The sequence below is a fragment of the Mixophyes fleayi genome, chromosome 4 (genome assembly GCF_038048845.1).
Source record: "Mixophyes fleayi isolate aMixFle1 chromosome 4, aMixFle1.hap1, whole genome shotgun sequence".
Classification (NCBI taxonomy): domain Eukaryota; kingdom Metazoa; phylum Chordata; class Amphibia; order Anura; family Limnodynastidae; genus Mixophyes; species Mixophyes fleayi.
Window position 1 is genome coordinate 134592535 of NC_134405.1, and position 19157 is coordinate 134611691.

Genomic DNA, 19157 nt, shown 5'->3' on the forward strand with positions numbered 1-19157 from the left:
GTGTTGGCATACAATCACTGTACATTGCCTACGTTAGTCCGCCCCTTCCATCGTTTCCATTCAGACATGGAATGTGCTCATTTACGTAAACGTCCGCTTCCGAGCATATGCAGGGTTAGTCCATGTAATATACACTACGCAAATGGAAGCGTGTTCAGTATAAGACGCTTGTCAACAATTGATTCATGTTTGAACATCCCTGATTACATGAAAAATAAAATTGTCAACCCAATTTTGGTTTTACAAGAAAAATAATTTATTCTAACACTTAATTGACATTTATAAAAATCACTTAAATCTGTAAGATTATATTAAAACCACAAGGCTAGCAAACCATATTACAAATCTATAAAACAGAGGTAATGTCATGCAATACTGCTATGTATGGTAAGTGAAGGTTTCCAATTCTGAACAGGATAGGTCAGTCAAACTAGTAACAGACAACCTGGTGGCTCAATACACAATATAGGAGACTTGTGGTTCAGGAACAGAAATACTCATAAACAGTCCTTCATACAGTTCAATTTTCTAACAAGTGCTGCTTTCCACATAGGCAAAAAAGAAAAAAAAAAAGCACTGGAAAATTTCTGAAAGATGGAACATTGGTGACATGTTTAACTGTTGTTGTATGCATCTGCATCATCATCATCATCATCATCATCATCACCAGTCCATCGTTCTACTGGTATTTTTCTCTTTTCTAAATAAAGATATCTCAGCTGCTTAATGATGACATGAGGAGGACAGGGCTGACCGATTTGTTACACAGTATCTGATAGCAGTTCAGTCATTAACCAGCCCCATCATCATCTATTTATATAGCGCCACTAATTCCGCAGCGCTGTACAGAGAACGCATTCACATCAGTCCCTGCCCCATTGGAGCTTACAGTTTAAATTCCCTAATACAGGTACACAATCACACACAGACAGACAGAGAGGGAGAGACTAGGGTCAATTTTGATAGCAGCCAATTAACCCACCAGTATGTTTTTGGAGTGTGGGAGCAAACCGGAGCAAACCCATGCAAACACAGGGAGAACATACAAACTCCACACAGATAAGGTCATGGTTGGGAATCAAACTCATTACCCCAGTGCTAACCACTAGGCCACTGTGCTACCTATGCATATGCCAGAAGTGTTGTGGACCCATCAGGGATTTTTAAAGCCATATTCAGTCTCGGTAAATTAAGTTAGTCCACATTTACAAGATTATTCACTATTCTGTACTGTAAAATCCACATTTTGTTCATAAACTCTTCCAGCTTCCACATATCTTGTGCTCAATTTCTTTCAACTGGACATTTCACATAAAGATAGCATATTTCACTGGGAATAATTATTTTATACATAGGACTATAGAATGGCTGGCTTTTTTGGGGTGGGGAGGGGGGGGGGGGTGGTAAGGATTTCACAAAAAAGTTCAGAACGTTTCATATTTGCAACATGACAAGTATTCTAGAAACAGGAGAATATGTGGCTCAATTAGCAGTATTCCTGTGGGGAAATCTTGTGTGAATAAGGGAGACAGTAGAGACATTTAAAAGCTAGAGTGTCAATTTGAAATACAACATTACGAAGTGTTCTATGAAGGTTGTTTTTTTTTTCTTTCAGAACTTCAGTGCAGTCACTGGATTTTTATGTTTGGATGACGTAAATAACTCCAATAGTGTATGTTTGGATTGAATCACATCACTGGAACCAGTAGTGCCGAGTAACATTTAAGGGACCTTATTTCAGTTGGTTTACTTGGCATGAATGGGGCAGTTGTGTTCTTTTTCTAATAAAACAGGAAAATCTCTACTTCCTAACACTAATGCTGTCATTAGACATACACACTAGGACGAATTTAAAAAATAATTTCAATACAACTCTGGCTAAGCTTATAGGGAACAATAAAGACTTCAAATTATGCATTAACACATACTAAACGGGGATTATGTACAGTCAACTATAACTTATTCCCTAACCATTGGTAACTATTATTCTAAGAGAACATTGGCCATCATATTTCTAATTCTATGAAACATATTTGTTGAAGCAGGTGTACATATGTGTTAGAATGCAGTAAATTGTCTGGCAGTTACGGAGAGTTCTGATAAAAAGGAGAGGACGTTTCCTGATAAATAGCACTTCAATAACTAGTGTTTTGGCAGTTAGGTATTCCAGACATTGCTTTACCTCAATTCCCATAGTAAAAACCCCACACGCATTGGGAGCTGTAGATTTTCAGCAACCAACATGTTGAATGATGGTATCTACACCAAAGATCAATTTCACCACTTCAGAGCAGGATTCCACTGAATTTAGCAAGAACATTGGAAACATAAAATGACTACCAACATCCCATTCAAGTAAATCAGTTTTAAAAGTTGAATATGGTTCCATAAAAAAAAACAATATAGTCAGGATCCTCTTTCATTGTGCAGAGTAGAGTGTGCATCACTGAAGGCCTGCACCAATAAGATCTTGTTAGATACCAGTGAATATCATACTTTAGAAGTGTTTTCCTCCATCGGTACAGCAGCAGTGTACATGACATTCTTGGGTTTCTTGCCCCTGCAAAAGTTACAACATTAGTATTGGAAAAAAACAAAAACAAAGCAAAATTGTCAGGTAGCATTGATGAAAAGTATTTACTCTCTTCTGCATTTTTGAAATTCTTACATCTGTGCATCAAAACGGATTTGAAAATTCTTACCACTAATCAACACAAAATTCTGTGTGATGTCAACCCCTCCCCCCCACAAATAAACAGGCAAAAGATGGATGCTTAAGCTTGCATCCCCTTTGCAAAAATTCACCTCAATAAACCCTGTTGCAATTGGTCCTCAGAGGTCACACAATTGATTGGAGTCAACCTGCATACAATTAAAGTCTTCCAATGAATTGTGAAATGACAAAAAAAAACAGCCCAGCTGTGAGCAGTCTCTAGGGGGGTTTCAAAGACTTCATATCTTTGGAGCATTGGCAAATAACAATAATCAGCACTTTATGAGAGGGTGGCAAATAAAGAGAGAAATCATGATTATTTCAGATATTATATTGAGCATCAAAATTACAGAGTCTACTGCATAAAAATTGTATTCATGGAGATTAATATGTCTAATGTTAGTGACTAAGGTATGCTCCTGCATTCTTGTCATGTATTATGTAAAGTCTTGCACAGTGGTGATGCACTTTTTCATATACCTGATAAAACAGAAAAAGGGGAATTTTTTTCTACAAACCCAAGTTCAACACTTTGAAGGCTTGGATTACTTTCACTTTGGAACTACACTTTTTAATTAGGGTAGTTTTCAGGTAGGTCCTGTCATCATTACCTAGAACAGGGTTTCCCAAACCCAGTCCTCAGGATCCCTAACAGTACATGTTTTCCATATCTCTTTGCTGGAGCACAGGTGTAATCATTACTGACTGAAACATTTTGAAAGTTCCACAGGTGGTATAATTAGGTCACGTGTGATCCAGAAAACCTGCACTGTTAGGGTCCTGAGGACTGTGCTTGGGAAACACTGATCTAGAACCTGTAGACAGTTGCAACAGCAAAGCAAGCTTGTCCCGGTTGATGGGCATTCTCAAGATGCACACTAAATACCTTATATTTATTCCAGCTATTATATAACAAAATTTCAGAGTCAACCTCACAATTTTTTTTTTATTGTGATTAATATGTCTTTAGTGTCTAGAGTGGGCTTGTGCACCCTTGTCCTGGAAAAAATACACATATATTTTTTTGTACGGCAGCAGTGCTGGATTTCACCATTTGAACGTGCTCGGATTGTTTACACGGATATTATCTACATACTCTTGTTATGTTTTTCATGGTTTAACAGGTGTAGATAGTTAGCAACACAGCAACACAAAGTTAATGGTCACACAAACATCTCCTGCTGTTTTCCAAACAAAGGATATTAGCTGTTCCAATGCTTACTGAAAATCACTACAGCACTTCCTCAAATCCTACAGCAGCCACCTACTCACTTGAAAACTGTGTCAGCTGAAAAGCAGACATTTACTCCTAATTAAGGAGCCCAAGTGGCCATTCATGAGTATTTTATATGAATCTACTGCACTGGTCTATCCTGTTTTGGTATCCATGCACTCAAGGATTGGGTAAGAGTCTATCTTATGGACATGTGACAATACCGTCCAATTGCAATATTGCTCTGTGTACACAATCATACATCAAACCTGTCACCATATGGAACAATAGAAAACATTGTTTAACAATGTATTTTCTCCATTTGTGGTTGACATAGACCCCTCAGTGTTGATAAGACAGTCCACAGGGATTAATAACGCACAAATGGCCAATTTAAAACACTTGGGGTCGAAAGTTGAAAATCAGAAATAAAAATACTTGCTGTGACTCAAATTGACATCTGGAAGTGTTCTAGTGGGTGGAATCAGTTTTGTTTCAAAACACTGCAGATTTAACCATTAAAAGAAGTAGTCTAAAACTAGCACTAATTTCTGGTTTTGAAATATTCTGTTTCCTCTGCTTCTTTTAAATTAGAGTTTAGAATAATTTCATGAAATCTCTCCTTCCTACCTCCCAATCCCAATTTGTGGGGGCTGTCCCACCACCCTGATTATCAGTATTTTGTCCATATTCAGGTATAGCTGTGAGTAAAGTTTCACGGTCAGATGCTGCTTGTACCAATATGCACTGAAGTGGTGTTTTTAGGGAAGGGGCAGCCTAACACTTTGGAAGAGATAGATATGCTTGATGAAGGATCAAGGATTTCTTGGAGTGGTCAGGACTCAAAAGTTTGGGGGCCTCTGGACTCTAGACTAATTATTTGTAGATTTACCAGTCGTCATGTTTACATATTTTAGTCTTCCCATGAAGAGGGGCTACTTCTGTCACTCGTGGCCCGTTGACTACCATTTTAAATAAATATTTATACAAATGGATACAAAAACAAAAGCTCTTACCGCTTCTTATGGCGAAACAACCAACAGGTCACTGCGGTAATGACTAGAACACCAAGCAGAGAGGCCAATACAACTGTAAGAACGATGCCTACAAAACACCAGATTGTTATGGCAGCACATCAGAGAGATGCAGGTAGAGTTATCATCTATGTACAATTTGCATGGGGCAGCCCTACTTACCTTCCCGAAAAGAGACAGACACTAGCCGGTCACCTTCCTGCTGTAGTTGCCTGTAGTTATCAATCATCTCTAAGGGTGCAGAACTGTTCCATTCTGTGCAGTAGAGGGCACTCTCTAAAAAGAAGAGCTACAAGACACAGATTTTCAAACTGAGACAGTACAATAGCTACATCAAATGTACCTTTATTTCTATTCTATATTTCAAGAAATGTACAACTACATTCTAAAAATGAAAGCTGCTTCTTTATATAAAACACTTCACTAAAAGCAAAGTTTCACTTTGAAAAAATAAATAAAAAAAAATCCACTTCCGGGGCTAAGGTATGCAGACATGAAAATTGGGATCTATGGGATCATTTAATCCTAGTCTTAACTCATTGTTGACAGCTTTTTAAGTGTTTGGGAAAACACACACGTCAGACGTCCTCTGACTTGTAATAGGTTTCCTTACCTTACTAATTTACTTATTTGCAGTTACACACTGTAACATAAGTATTCTGTCTATAGGACTGGAGATAAAAAAAAAAAAAAAAAAACCCTTTACATTTTTTTTAGTTTGTTTTTAATTATACTGTACTAATTTTTAGGTTTATAGAACACCACAGTCAATCATCATCTATTTATATAGTGCCACTAATTCTGCAGCGCTGTACAGAGAACTCATTCACATCAGTCCCTGCCCCATTAGAGCTTACAATCTAAATCCCTTAACATACACGCACACAGACAGAGAGACTAAGGGCAATTTAATAGCAGCCAATTAACCTACCAGAATGTTTTTGGATTGTGGGAGGAAACCGGAGCACCTGGAGGAAACCCACGCAAACACAGGAAGAACAGACAAACTCCACACAGATAAGGCCATGGTCGGGAATCGAAACTCATGATTCCAGTGCTGTGAGGCAGAAGTGCTAACCACTAAGCCACCGTGCTGCCCAATTTAATTATGTGTATTTTTATGACTTATTGACATACATGTCAATAAAAGAACATGTTCTTTTACAGATTAAGGGATGGATGCACAAGACAGAGTGCAACTTTTTTGTAAAATACAGGGTTACCCAACTAGAAGAATTATTGTATCAACGGCCCACACAGCATATGCATCAGATGCCTTTATACAGCTGCTTGGATTTCCCATGCCGCTTAGGGACTTCAGGCTTTGATAATAAAATGGTGATTGATGCTAGTATGCAAGTTTTTTTGTTTGTTTTTTTAAAAAGAGGATTTTTAAGGTCCCCTTTACCATTTGGAGTAGGACATAAAAATAAATTAAGTTTTTTTTTTTTAATTTAATAAAGGTGATGAGTGTAATGAGTGTTTTATTGATTGAAGAAAGCAAAAAACAACAACAACCACCCTCCCAGCCTGGGGATGGTCTTCAGGCAGCTTACATGTTATAGTGGAAACCAGTCCAGCTGTGTCATGTTGATGGGGTTTTTTGTCTTTGATTTTTTTTAAAACAGCATCAGTTCTGTGAAATCAAAGGTCTGAGGGCGTCTTTTTTGCTTATGTGCAGGTTTTCTCCCATTCCAGTTAAGTTACCACAATTTGTGAAAGTAGAATTTCATTGGAATGACAGTCAATAAGATTTCTGAGGTCAACCTTAAAACATCACTTGTGTGTTATGCAACTATGATTACTCAAGAACATAAGGCTATCACTCATAGCTGGAATCACATTACCTGCTCCTCTGAAATGAACACAGGATTACGGAAAACGGACCATAAGACACTGGGGTTGCATGGCGGGGTAGTTAGTGAACCTTCATAGCGATAATACATATCCAGGCTTTCAGGGACAAGATCCTGGACATTAAACCTTGGAATCTGAGCCTTCTGTCCTGTATGAGAGTATACAAAACTATAGTCATCAAGTGGACAAGCAGTTTAACATGGTGAAGGGTACTTCAAAATCATAACTACAAGCAGGGACTGGCTGCCTAACCCCCCCATTCAAGTCCCACAGTGGGCCCCCCTTAAAATGTATCCAATAGCATGCCAAATAGAGTTCCCCCAAGCTAAAATTTGCTAGTCAGCCACTGGGTTCAAGTCACCATGTGGTTTTAGAGAAAATGAATGCAAAAAACAAAAACCAAACCAACTTTAAAACTAAATATAAGAAACATCTATACATTTGTTGGTAAAAAAAAAAAGTCTGTTTAATATAAAAGTGGCTTTGACACCACCACAGCCTTCCTGTATTACTCTGTGCTTTTGGTAGTACCTTCTCCTTCCACTATCAAACGCTCAGTATGTGACTTTCTATTTTCCTCCCTTCTCTCACTCAAATAAGGACAATGCCCGTCACCTGCAGCCCTCCCTATACACAAACAAGTGAATATATCCCTAGCTCCCACAAGATCAGAACACATCTCCTAAATACAGTATTGTGCAGCTTTGAACATTCCAATTATCTAATTTGCTACAGGTTGTTCTAACCCCACCCACTAAAATACTGGGGGTATATGACAAGCATGAGATGAAGACAATACAAAAAGGTGGTCTCACCTGACTCGGCTATTCATATTAGTGAGTAACTCTGTGCTAAGAGACATGCCCACATACTCACCTTTGTATTTGATCTTAGTCAGCTGAGCAAAGATTTTGTCATATGCAGGATTGAAGGAACCAATCTGTAGGTAAAAATACAAAAAGACTCACGCTTGTGTAGAAAGCAGGTATATTTGTGATAGACTGTCTATAAAATGATCAGAAGCCATAATAGGGCTTTGTATTATACCAAGCACACAGACAGTAAATATAACTTCACATGAAACATTTTGCTTCCTAGGAAAATATGCCATGTCTGTATATATTTAAAACTGTTAAACAAAATATGGTATCCTTTAACATGCTTATTTGTAGTAGTCCAACTTCATCACGTTATCTGTAGATTACATAAATTGATGCAATAATTATTTGATATGGACTAATAAAACGAAAACCAAACCACATACACCTTTCTTGGAGCTGTCCACATATATGGCAATTTCATCAGCCAATCTCAATTATTCAGACCAAAGTGACCCACAAATCAAGGCTTGTGACACCAAGAAGGAATTCAGTTTTCCCAAGGCAACAGATGACTTGCCAGGTGGAGAGCCATGCGAGCTTGAGCTGCTTGCATGCATGTGTCATTGGTGTACATGTCTTTTTAGGGGTGTTTGTAGGTGGTCTGCATAATGTATGGTAGCATTATTCTTTGTGTACCACGCACTACCACTTTACTATTATGTTATGCATGGGAAACAGCATTAAGGTGTTTGATATAGTCAGAAATTATTGTGCAACAAGATTTGGTCTGAATTTTTTTTATTTAAAGGAACCAGATTACCCAACAAAAAATAAATAAAACACATTTCTTCCTACAACAAGCATGTACTGTGTCTCACCTCTATGAGAATTCCCAGCACAGCCAGACCGTCTGCAGCCTCCATCGCTATGTTGGCGTCTGCATACTTAGAGTTATAATGCACAATATGCAGCTGGAAGAAAACGTCATCTGTTAGCACAAACTTGGCCTTTGAACAGGAGATGTGCTAAAGGTTTGCTTAATAGTTTTCCATAGTACAATTGTGAAAGAATTATGTTGTGATAATTTAGAAGATGTTTGAGAGAATTAATTAAGATGTCAACTATAAAAATGACCTGATCTGAACTGGGTTGTTTTTTTTTTTTTTAAATACCATAATATATATATATATATATAAAAAAAATTTTTTTAAAAAAAATACAAGTAAAAAAACCTTCAGTCAACATCAACCTCTCACCCCCTTAGAACCACTAGACATGTTCAGAAGATATACAAAAATATAGCTTATGGGAGAGGGTGCAGAAGGGACGGGAAAGAAATAGATAGGAATTAAGGGATATGGATCCATGTGCTGAGGTATAATTCATGGATTAAACCTAGCCTAGTTTTAACCACTTTGTAACTGCAGGTAAATGTGGTGTGTGCCAACTGGGATCTCAATAAAGTTGTTGTGGTAAATTGGAGCCAATACAAATTATAACAACTTTATTGACACCGAGATCCCAATCCGCACACACCACATTTACCTGCAGTTACAAAGTGGTTAAAACTAGGCTAGGTTTAATCCATGAATTATAGCTCAGCACATGGATCCATATCCCTTAATCCCTATCCATTTCTTTCCCATCCCTTCTCTGTCCACTACCATAAACTATATTTTTGTATTTTTCCTTGATGTGGGGAATTGAGACGTCCCCATAGGGTCTGAGGCAGCACTCCCAATACCCTCCCCCTTCCCTATAAGAGCCCCCATTCATTCCCACTTCCACTGGAGCCATGACTTGTCTAGCCAGCTAATCTTACACAGTAATATTTACACTGGAGTTTCTGCAGTCTGCAAGTATGGAGACTCATGGGTGGCTACCGGAGTAAGGATATCTAAAACAAGTTATGGGGCATGCATGTATTATGAAAATCAGCCACTATTATATGCTTATTTCCAAATATATTTGTTTTTTGAACAGATTGGGTTTTAATTGCATTTATGTGTGTGCTGAATGTAATTATGTCACATGTTTCTTGTAAAGCTGGGTATACTATTGAAAATTACTGCATGTGCAATTTCTGTAATGATTTTACCAACAACTGAAAGTCCCGATCAGCCTGTAGATTCATACGTACACACCTACACAATTTACCTTTAGTCTGGGATTTTCAGCTGTCATAACCATCTGCTGAAAAGATAGTGACTCTACACTAAGGAAATCTGCGTACACTGCTGGTCGCAAGTGCATTTGCCAGACATCGTTCAGTTGCTGATTGTGATTTTTAGGAAGTTTATAATAAAATGTAAAGGCAAGGCAAATTCATGTAGGGAAAATGGAATTAAACTAGACAGATGAGCAAAAGAAAGTTTGCCAACGTCGTCAGAGGTGGAAGTCTGTCAGATGAGTACAAAGGGCAAAGTGGAGAATCAATACTAGAGAAGCAAGCAGGGTCAAATAGAGGAACTGGCAGGAGTCCATAGTGTACACTTTCACAAAAAAAATTAAGCAACAAATCTACACAGTGGAATCCTAAAAACTGTGAGAGAAGCTTGAGAAGACCTAGTTTGAAGTAGTTTTTACCTCAGCTGAAAACCTCTTGCCCCCAATGCAGTGTTCTGATCCAGTAGGGCTGGCCAGGTTACCCCAGTGAAAGTGAAGTGTTGAAGCAATGTAGCGGAAAGGTGGGATTTCCATGTACATATTTGGAGGTAGACTCATAGACACTAAAATTAAAAGTGCACAGATATTAATTTATTCCAGCATTATGATCATAGAGGAGGTGGGCAGAGCACTTTATCTCTGTACCTGTATGTCCATTGTTGTATATAGTGAAGGCATCTGTGCTGGAAGCATTGTATCCATACAGACGGATGGGTTGCAGGGTGGAATCATACTGCAGTATGCTACGATGAAAATCAAGTGGAGACTGGTAGACACCACCACAGAAGCTATATTTTATTGGCCAGCTGCTCTCTCCATGGTTACCTAGGAGAGAAGATAACATTGCATTATCCACAAACTGAGCAATGTAATCTTTTAAATGCAATTGAACCTCAACCACATGTCACAATCATGATGTGTAACAGATTTTTCCACTAAACCCCTATCTATTCAGTACAGTAATACAATGCCTCCTCAAACCAACAAAAGTACTTCCTTGCGCCTACAAAATTGTATTTGCTTGCAAAAAAAATAAATAAATATCATCTTAACTGGACGCGTCTACAAATCGAACATTAAGACACTATACAGGACTGTTTCCTGGCTGGCAAGTAATAGAATCATTTGTCATGGACAGATACCAATGAAGGAATAAGTGCTTTGTATTAACAGTGACAAAGGCCCCAGTGTCTTATCTGGAAGTCACTGTCAGTAACAGCAGAGCTTACCAAGGAATTCCTCTTTGTAAGCGGAACATCAGATGTGTACTGAATGATCAGATAAAGCAGAGATAATCATATCAAACTTGGTGCCAATTAAAGATCTTGAACCATTTACAAAATTACACTTGGTATGAAATATAAAAACTTACACATTTATTGTTGGTGTACAAGTGATAAAGAGGGTGTGCTTCTAATTTAGGGAAACTAAACTAAGTAGTAACACAAATGATTATGGACAGGTCCATTTCCTGTAGGAAAGATGTCCATAGAGTGAGGGGATAAGATTCTAAAATAAATCCATAAAATTTGTGTTTTATAGAAAACATTTTATAATCTGCGGAATAATATAGTTTAACAGTTATCTTAATTCGGACCGTATAATGTTTCCAACCAACCAGGGAATGGTAAAATTAACAGTTTCACACCATACACAAGTTCATTCAGCGATTACCAACCAATTGTTGGGGCACATGTGTTTCACGATGACTAGCTTGCTGTGCATTATAGTAGAAAGGTGTTAAAATAAATTACAAATCATATCAACGAAATTTGGTTAAGACCTAAATAAATAAATAAAATAATAAAAAAAAAAAAAAAGGGGGGGGGGGGGGGGGAGTACACTAAATATTTTCTTTAATGTGTATAGGACTATCCATAGCAATGGTTTTGTTTACTACTGGTGTGAAGAAAAAGATAATAAATAAAAAAAAAAATCCCCCACACATGTGAAATGCATTAGAAGTTACACTGCAAAATTTAAAAGGTTGGAAATCAGAGTGAAAGCAATGCCTGTAGATTTAGTCTTCCAATTCTTACATTATTGCACTTAATAAGCCAGAACACCAGCACAGAGATCTAGTATTATGTGCACAAACACAAACTCCTGTAGGACTACTGTCATTTTTTGTGCTATTGTGCAAAGCAAATTTACAGCATGTGAAAGCAAATGAATAAACAGCACTCATCTGTTCTCAGTAAATTATTGAAAAGAAAATGAATATTTCTGAAACATTAATATGCTCTAGCAGAATTTGAGGCAAAGATTTATAATGACAATAAATATATCTAAAATCATTGTAACATTCTTCCTGCAATATATATTTAACCTCTTAAACCAGTTCTCCTTACACAAGTCAGTAGATACCTGTTCTCCCCTATGAAAATAGCTGTGTGTAACCAAGCAGCAGTTCTGTACATACTGCACCTACCTATTGTAGCAATACAAGAGTTTACAAAACACATTGAACATTTACAAGGAAGAAATGTCACATTTCTGTTAGACTGTAGCATATATAGAATTCAACCATTACATTGATATATGTGACACAGGTGAAGGTTACAAAGTACCATAAATAGACAACTTCTCCACTCAAGTAGCTTACTAGACATGTCCGGCTGCAGCTTACTAGACGAGTCCGGCTGCAGCAGGCTGTGTCTTTATTTCAGCCACCAACATAAAAATTGAAAGCCACATGAGGAGTCTTTGCTAAAGTGCTCTATATCACTGCTTATGGGGGCAGGATCAGGTGAGAGGATGGAAATTTTTAAAAAGATTTGCTGAAAAGAAACCCACAGGAAACAAGTACACGTTATGTTTAAGCACCTACATGCCCCTTGACTACACTATGTTTGTAATCCTTAAAATCTGGTTGTGTTCACATATTTTAATGCACTTTTCACCTGTCACCTGAGTTCTATAATTTATATATATTTCACCAATGTAACCTAAAAATTGCATGTTAGTTTTCATCTATCCTTATCAGGGGCGAATGGAGGATTGTCGGGGGGCCCCAAAAAAAACACCCCCGCGAGAGCTGCTGCGCATGCGCAGCAGATCCGTTTCTTCAGCGCTGTCCTATACAGCAGCCGCGGCGCTGTCTAAGAAGCGTCCGCGGCGGTGCTGTATACACTACAGCACCGCCGCGGATGCTTCTTTGACAGCGCCGCAGCTGCTGTATAGGAAAGTGCAGCTATAGCGGCCACTTAGTTAGCGCAGGGGGGGGGGGGTTTCTGGAGACTCAGAAACCCCCCCTGCGTGCGCCACTGTCCTTATTACCAGCATCCAACCTCTAGGAAGGTGATAGGTTGGCAACTGGACAATTCCTTATGGTGCTGGTTTGACTCATTGGGGATTAGTTTGCAGACTTCCACCAATGTTACAGCTGGGTAAATGTGGGTTTTAGTGCAGTGTATTAGTTTGCACTTTTCTTTGGAAAATGTAGTCACTGACGTTGGTAACTTGTATTAAGGACGTTATTAAAACCTTTAAGCACAAATTCAGAATCAGGCAGAGGAATTTTAAGTCTAAACTAATCCAAAAATAAAATTTCTTCCTAGATTAACAACAGCTGTTACAAATACTAGTGCAACACTAGTAACAGTGATCGTAGGTATGGAGACAATGGTAACACGAAGAACTCCAGCCGCGTGAGGGCTCACAGACTGAAATTACAGTTCTCACTTATGGACATATGGATCAAACAGATTTTATTCTCAATCCTAACTATATATATTTTACTGAAGAGAAAAAGAAAAAAAAAAAAAAAAAAAAAAAAGACGGAGAGAAAAAACAAACAAAACAAAAACAAACCCACCAACACATTCCACAAATTCTGTGAACAGTACAAATAATGTGGCAAGATGTATAAATTTACATTTCATCTGTGTCTGGATGTTAGAAGGATTACAGCAATAAAAAAAAAAAACCTTCTCAAAACATGTGATTTTATGAATCAGAACTGATCAAAAGCTGTGCATGGATTATACCCCAACCATGTGAACCGGTTTACTTGTGGTTCTTTACAAGGTCAGCCCTAGTTTTTAACAGCAATTCCCCCCCATCAAACTTATGGTTTATATGAATTGCTACAGACTAATATAATGAGAAAGTACAGACATTTCAAGGTTCATTATGTATATGGATAACACATAAAAAGCTTATTTTTGCTTGCAGAGGCATTTAATACATAACATGTTAATGAATTTTATGACTGCTGTCAAGTACCGTATAGGTGGGAGGGTCAGTTTATTACATGGAAACTGTTCTCACCAAAGATTATTATTTTTTATTACCAAAGAAAAACAAACACAGTATAGAATATATTCTGAGAGCAACAGTTTTGCCACGAACAATTTACAAAATATACACATTTGTAGCAATATATATATATATATATATATATATATATATATATATATACACATATACACATACAGATTTCCTGTATGCCCTTACATGGACTATTAAATGCACATTATTTAGGTTTTAAAAACCCCGATTAGTTTTGTAAACAATTGTAAAGGAATGATAGTGTGACTGGATCACGTATAAATATCTTATGGTATAAATTTATTTAAAGGAAATAGCGGAGGACACTTATTTATATAATTGCACATGCACTTATTTTTGATATTGTGTATATTTTGGTAAGGAAAATCTTTACTTTCTGAGACCAGGGGAAGAAATTTTGTTTGTTTAGCCCTGCTAGAGGAGATGTATTATTTCTTAAGGTATATATCTGATACAATAAGTCTTTGTGGATGGAAGCCTTTTGTGTATTGTGATGTGGGTAAATGGCTTGTTTAAGATTGTCATGTTTTGTATGAATGTGTATTCTGAACTGTCTGAAGAAAGACCCATATGTTAAATCAGGCCTTTTGATGTGTGAGGCTTTTTAAAGACAGTAGGGGTTAATTAAGACCTGCTACTAGATTTCATATGTCTAAAAACAAGATGCAGGACATCACTGAATTTGCAAGATATCACAGATAAGTAAATATTGTTAACTTTGCAATGCATGTAAATCTATGTTTTGGTAAACAAGTTACATCACGATTCTAGAAATAGTCTGTGTCCAAATCTGTATAAAAAGCACTGACCTGTACACTGAAATGTATCATTCTGATGTTCCATCTGACCTGGCCACCAATAACTGTAATCAGTGGAACTGTCCTTGTCAGGGCACCTGAGCGAAATAAAATATCACTCTTTGCTTCAAGAACCTGCTTGACAACTTCTTCAATATTGCTGTAATCCTGTGACCTACAGATTAGACCCCAAATCTAATCCGTTCACCGGCTGTTTCTGAGGTTGGACCCAGCTCTCCAGCACCACCGCCCTGCCGCTACCCTGCAGCTCTGGTCAGTGTCATAGGCCAGGGGGGATCCATCCACAGCAGCCCTGATCCATAGTAAGAGGTCCGGAGTTACTAGCACAGGAGTACACTAGCAGTGACAGTTACCCAGAAGAAACGTGGTTCTGAGCGCCATAAAGGAGCTCAGTAATGGCAGCATTGTAAGCCCTTCCTACTGCGGCAAGAGGGCACATTTGGGATAATGTATGGGAATGGTGGCAAAGTAAGCCCAGCTGGTTCCCAGCAGCAACAGACAGGGTGGCATAGGCGGTCCATCCAGTCACAGATAGTCATATCTCTTTTCTTTCAAATTCAGAAAAATCTCCCAAGTGACACAATGATAGTAATTTTTTAATTATATTGCTCATAACTGTAAACGTATCAGTATTCACATGGCAAACTGGTCATCAAAAGCAGCTTTATGACACGTTGACAGATTTAGGATACAGATATGTAGGGTTTTTGTTTTAGGGTTCTGTGGTGGTTCAGTTGTGTGTTTATACCTATGACTTTCAAGGTCCTGTAAGGAAATATGCTGTGTAACTGCAATGCTGAAGAGTTTTGTAAATGGCTAAAAATTCTATAACCGATGCTATATAAAAGGGACTGTGTCTAACTGGTTTCAGAAGGACAGGTAAATGAAAAGTCAGGAAAAGAAGAAGCAAAATAGCAAACACTTGTACCGCCCAACGCCTCCCCCACCAGACTATGTAAACTGTTGCTCCCTGCTGACACCTTCATAATGACTATAAATCTATGTGCCGTTTTTCTTTCCATCACTCACAAACCATAAATTTGCAGCACAAATGCTATTTATGTAACTTACCTTTCATGTGTACAAGCCTTATTAATATTGTAGGGTATGATTTAACAAAACACACATATTGTCATTATATATTATATGGCTTCTACTTATTACACATTTATCTGCAGTCCATCACCCAAAACAAAATAAACAAAAACACTTTATTTAAGTATTCGTCTCCCTTGATCATTAATTAAACCACTTTGGATATCCAAAATGACCAATGGTTGAAATGGTAAATATTACCTGCGAGACTGGGATGGTGCAATAATTGCCAATTTCTCCTTGCAAAATTGTTCTATTGGGGAGTGTTGATGCACGGCAGCTTTGAAGTCTTATCACAGACTTGAGAGGACCGAGTTGGTCAAGAACACATATAGGGCTATATTTACTAAGATGCGGGTTTGAAAAAGTGGGGATGTTGCCAATAGCAACCAATCAGATTCTAGCTTTCATTTATTTAGTACTTTTTACAAAATGACAGCTCAAATCTGATTGGTTGCTATAGGCAACATCCCCACTTTTTCAAACCCGCAGCTTAGTAAATCTAGCCCATAGTCTTCAATCTAAGGCACTTCAGTGTTGCTCTTGCAGTATAATTTGGCTCACTGTCTTTTTGAATTGCAAATTTCTCCTGTGTGAGCGTTGTGGCAGAAGCTGTAAGTTTTTGTTCAGGATTTGTTTGTAATGTACAGTACATCTGGCTGGTTTCCAGCATTTGATTTGACCCATACATACTGCTTAGCATTCATGCCAAAAGATCCACGTTGGTCTTGTCAGGCCACAAGACTTTTTGCTAGATCTCTGCAATATTTTTAGAATAGGGTTTTGCAAATGGTTTGTGGGCAAAAATATGGATCTATTTTTATTCTACTCTAGGTCACAGTTGTCCTCTTGGTAGCTTATCGGTTAAAGGACCTTCTTATCATTAAACCAAGTTTAGGGGGAAACTTTATCAAGGCAGTGTGGCTGTATTTTCATACTGCCTCCACTTCAGTACAATATACTGTATTGAGCTATGATGTAGATTCAATGCCATTGCAATGGCTTTGGACCAGCCACAAGATTTGTGCCTCGAATCATAGTTCTTACTTGTTTGCATTGTGTTGAATACTGAAGCATTTGCATTTTTCATTTGTTATTTAAATTTACAAAGTAACTGGTACTCCATAATTTAATACATGGGTGAAGTGAATGAATAAATAGTGTGACAATTGAGGTAACTGTACAGTTGAACTTGCAATTATTGTTTAAGAAACAATGCACTTAATGCAATTATTACCCAAAGTAAAGTTTTCCTGCATTATGGATTTTCTTTAAAAAGTAGTTATGTAGCCTAAATTGAACACTGTGTTTTGAAAGAAAAAATAAACAAACACTGTATATATATATATATATATATATATATATATATATATATATATATATATACATACATACATACATACCCACACTTTTTACTATATGTATTTTTCCTCATTGTGTTAGCACTTACCAGAATATGCCCAGCTCTTTCCTGCAAAAAATAAATGAAAAATTAAAATAAAATTAAGTTTTCAAATCATCCCATGAATTGCCAGACTGACACATAATGTGATCCTTCCTGCAAGCTCAGAAACCAGAGGCACTATCTTTACATTTACCATGTAAAATAGAGAAGTAACAAATTACCAATGCTATACTAGAAAACAAACAATATATGCAAATAAATTAGTCTACAGAATATGCATTGCGTTAATAAGTGGGGAAAAATAAGCACAAAAACCATATACAAAATAGGGAATCAGAAGAATATCAGATTCATTTTGGGTCATATACTTAATAAACTTTTTTTTTTTTTCCCACATACACAGTGTCTTTCACGTGTTTGGAAATGATGATTGGCAGAAATCCAGGCAGAAGAATAAAAAACATGAACAGCCTACTTATGTAGTTATATAGTCATTAAGCAAAACTTAACAAAATAAGCTTACTAATAATAAATTAAGTAATGACTTACCATTAGAGTCTGCCTGTATAGCAGGCAAGGTCAGTAAGAAGAGGAGCTGTCGATACATCTGTGAGTTTCAGGTCGAAGAATAGCACCACTGATTCCCTCTCCTCCTATCCCTGCACAATAACCTCTCAGTTACATACAACTGACTGCTCTGCCAGACTCAGCCCAAACTCTTCCGTCACCAATAACACAGCTCTACCTGTTACCTGGCCCAGCCCTGACCCCTCCCACCTTCCTACCTGCTCTCCATCTCTGAATAATGATCACACCTGAGATAGGAGCTGCTGAATTCTGCAGGTCAATAAAGAGGCTGAGACAGGTTTCTGTTTGAAATTTCTAACTTAGCAGTTAGCGCTAGTGGACTGTCACAAAGAAAAAATACTATTTCTCAGGTATAGGGACATATAAAACTATTTTTTTAAAGAATATTTTTGATCTTTTTCTGTATGTTTTCAAAAGTTAGGACATTTACTGTTATAAATATCCTTTAAAATAGTAATAAGGGAGAATGCTGTCATTCTGCTTTCCTTCCTCCAATTCTGGTTAGTCTGTTATTAAGTAGTTTTTCATAGGATGCTGACATATTTCTCTTACTGCTAGCAGCAATGTATGATTTTCCTTTACCCTTTTTATTTGATTATGTATCTCATGCTAATGGAAAATGCAATAGACAGTGTTTCAGTTAGCATTAAGTATTACATGATCTCATTACTGATCTTATCTACCTATCTATCTTATATATATATATATACTTATCACAAGACAGGGAAGCTGTAACACAGAAAGAAGCCACCAAGGAGCTAGTGACTTCAATATTGAAGCTTTAGCATATAGCACACACTGATATATTATGCTCTCTCCTCAGCAGAGGAAGCATAGAGGGACTTCAGTTTTTTTAACATGTACACATTGCATTAGGCACCATGTAAAATATAAATTTTCCCAAAACTTAAATTACTTCTTTAAAAATGAAAAGTAAAGCCTTAAATTATACCTTTGATTCATGGATTTATAATAGTCACAAACACAGTTACATGACATGGATGTTTATTGTAGGGGGTTACAGAGGATTTCAGTACTCAATCTAACATTTACTTTTCATTTCTTAGGGGAATATTCAATTAGCTTTCCGGTTCGCGGTAACGCGCATTACCGCGGAACCTGCGCAGTATTGCCGGTAATACGGTACTGTAATA

The 19157-nt window shown here is 37.3% G+C and overlaps 1 protein-coding gene across 1 annotated transcript; it reads right to left on the reverse strand.

Moving 5' to 3' along the window:
* Window positions 1-232: 232 nt before the first annotated feature.
* CA12 (carbonic anhydrase 12) lies at window positions 233-18096 on the reverse strand. Its single transcript, XM_075205242.1, has 10 exons — window positions 17965-18096; window positions 17461-17481; window positions 10450-10629; window positions 10225-10367; window positions 8517-8609; window positions 7694-7757; window positions 6808-6965; window positions 5123-5249; window positions 4943-5030; window positions 233-2560 (listed from the first exon to the last, which is right to left on the reverse strand). The coding sequence occupies exons 1-10, from the start codon at window positions 18020-18022 to the stop codon at window positions 2491-2493; spliced, it is 1002 nt and encodes a 333-aa protein (XP_075061343.1). The 5' UTR covers window positions 18023-18096; the 3' UTR covers window positions 233-2490.
* Between the last annotated feature and the right edge of the window lie 1061 nt (window positions 18097-19157).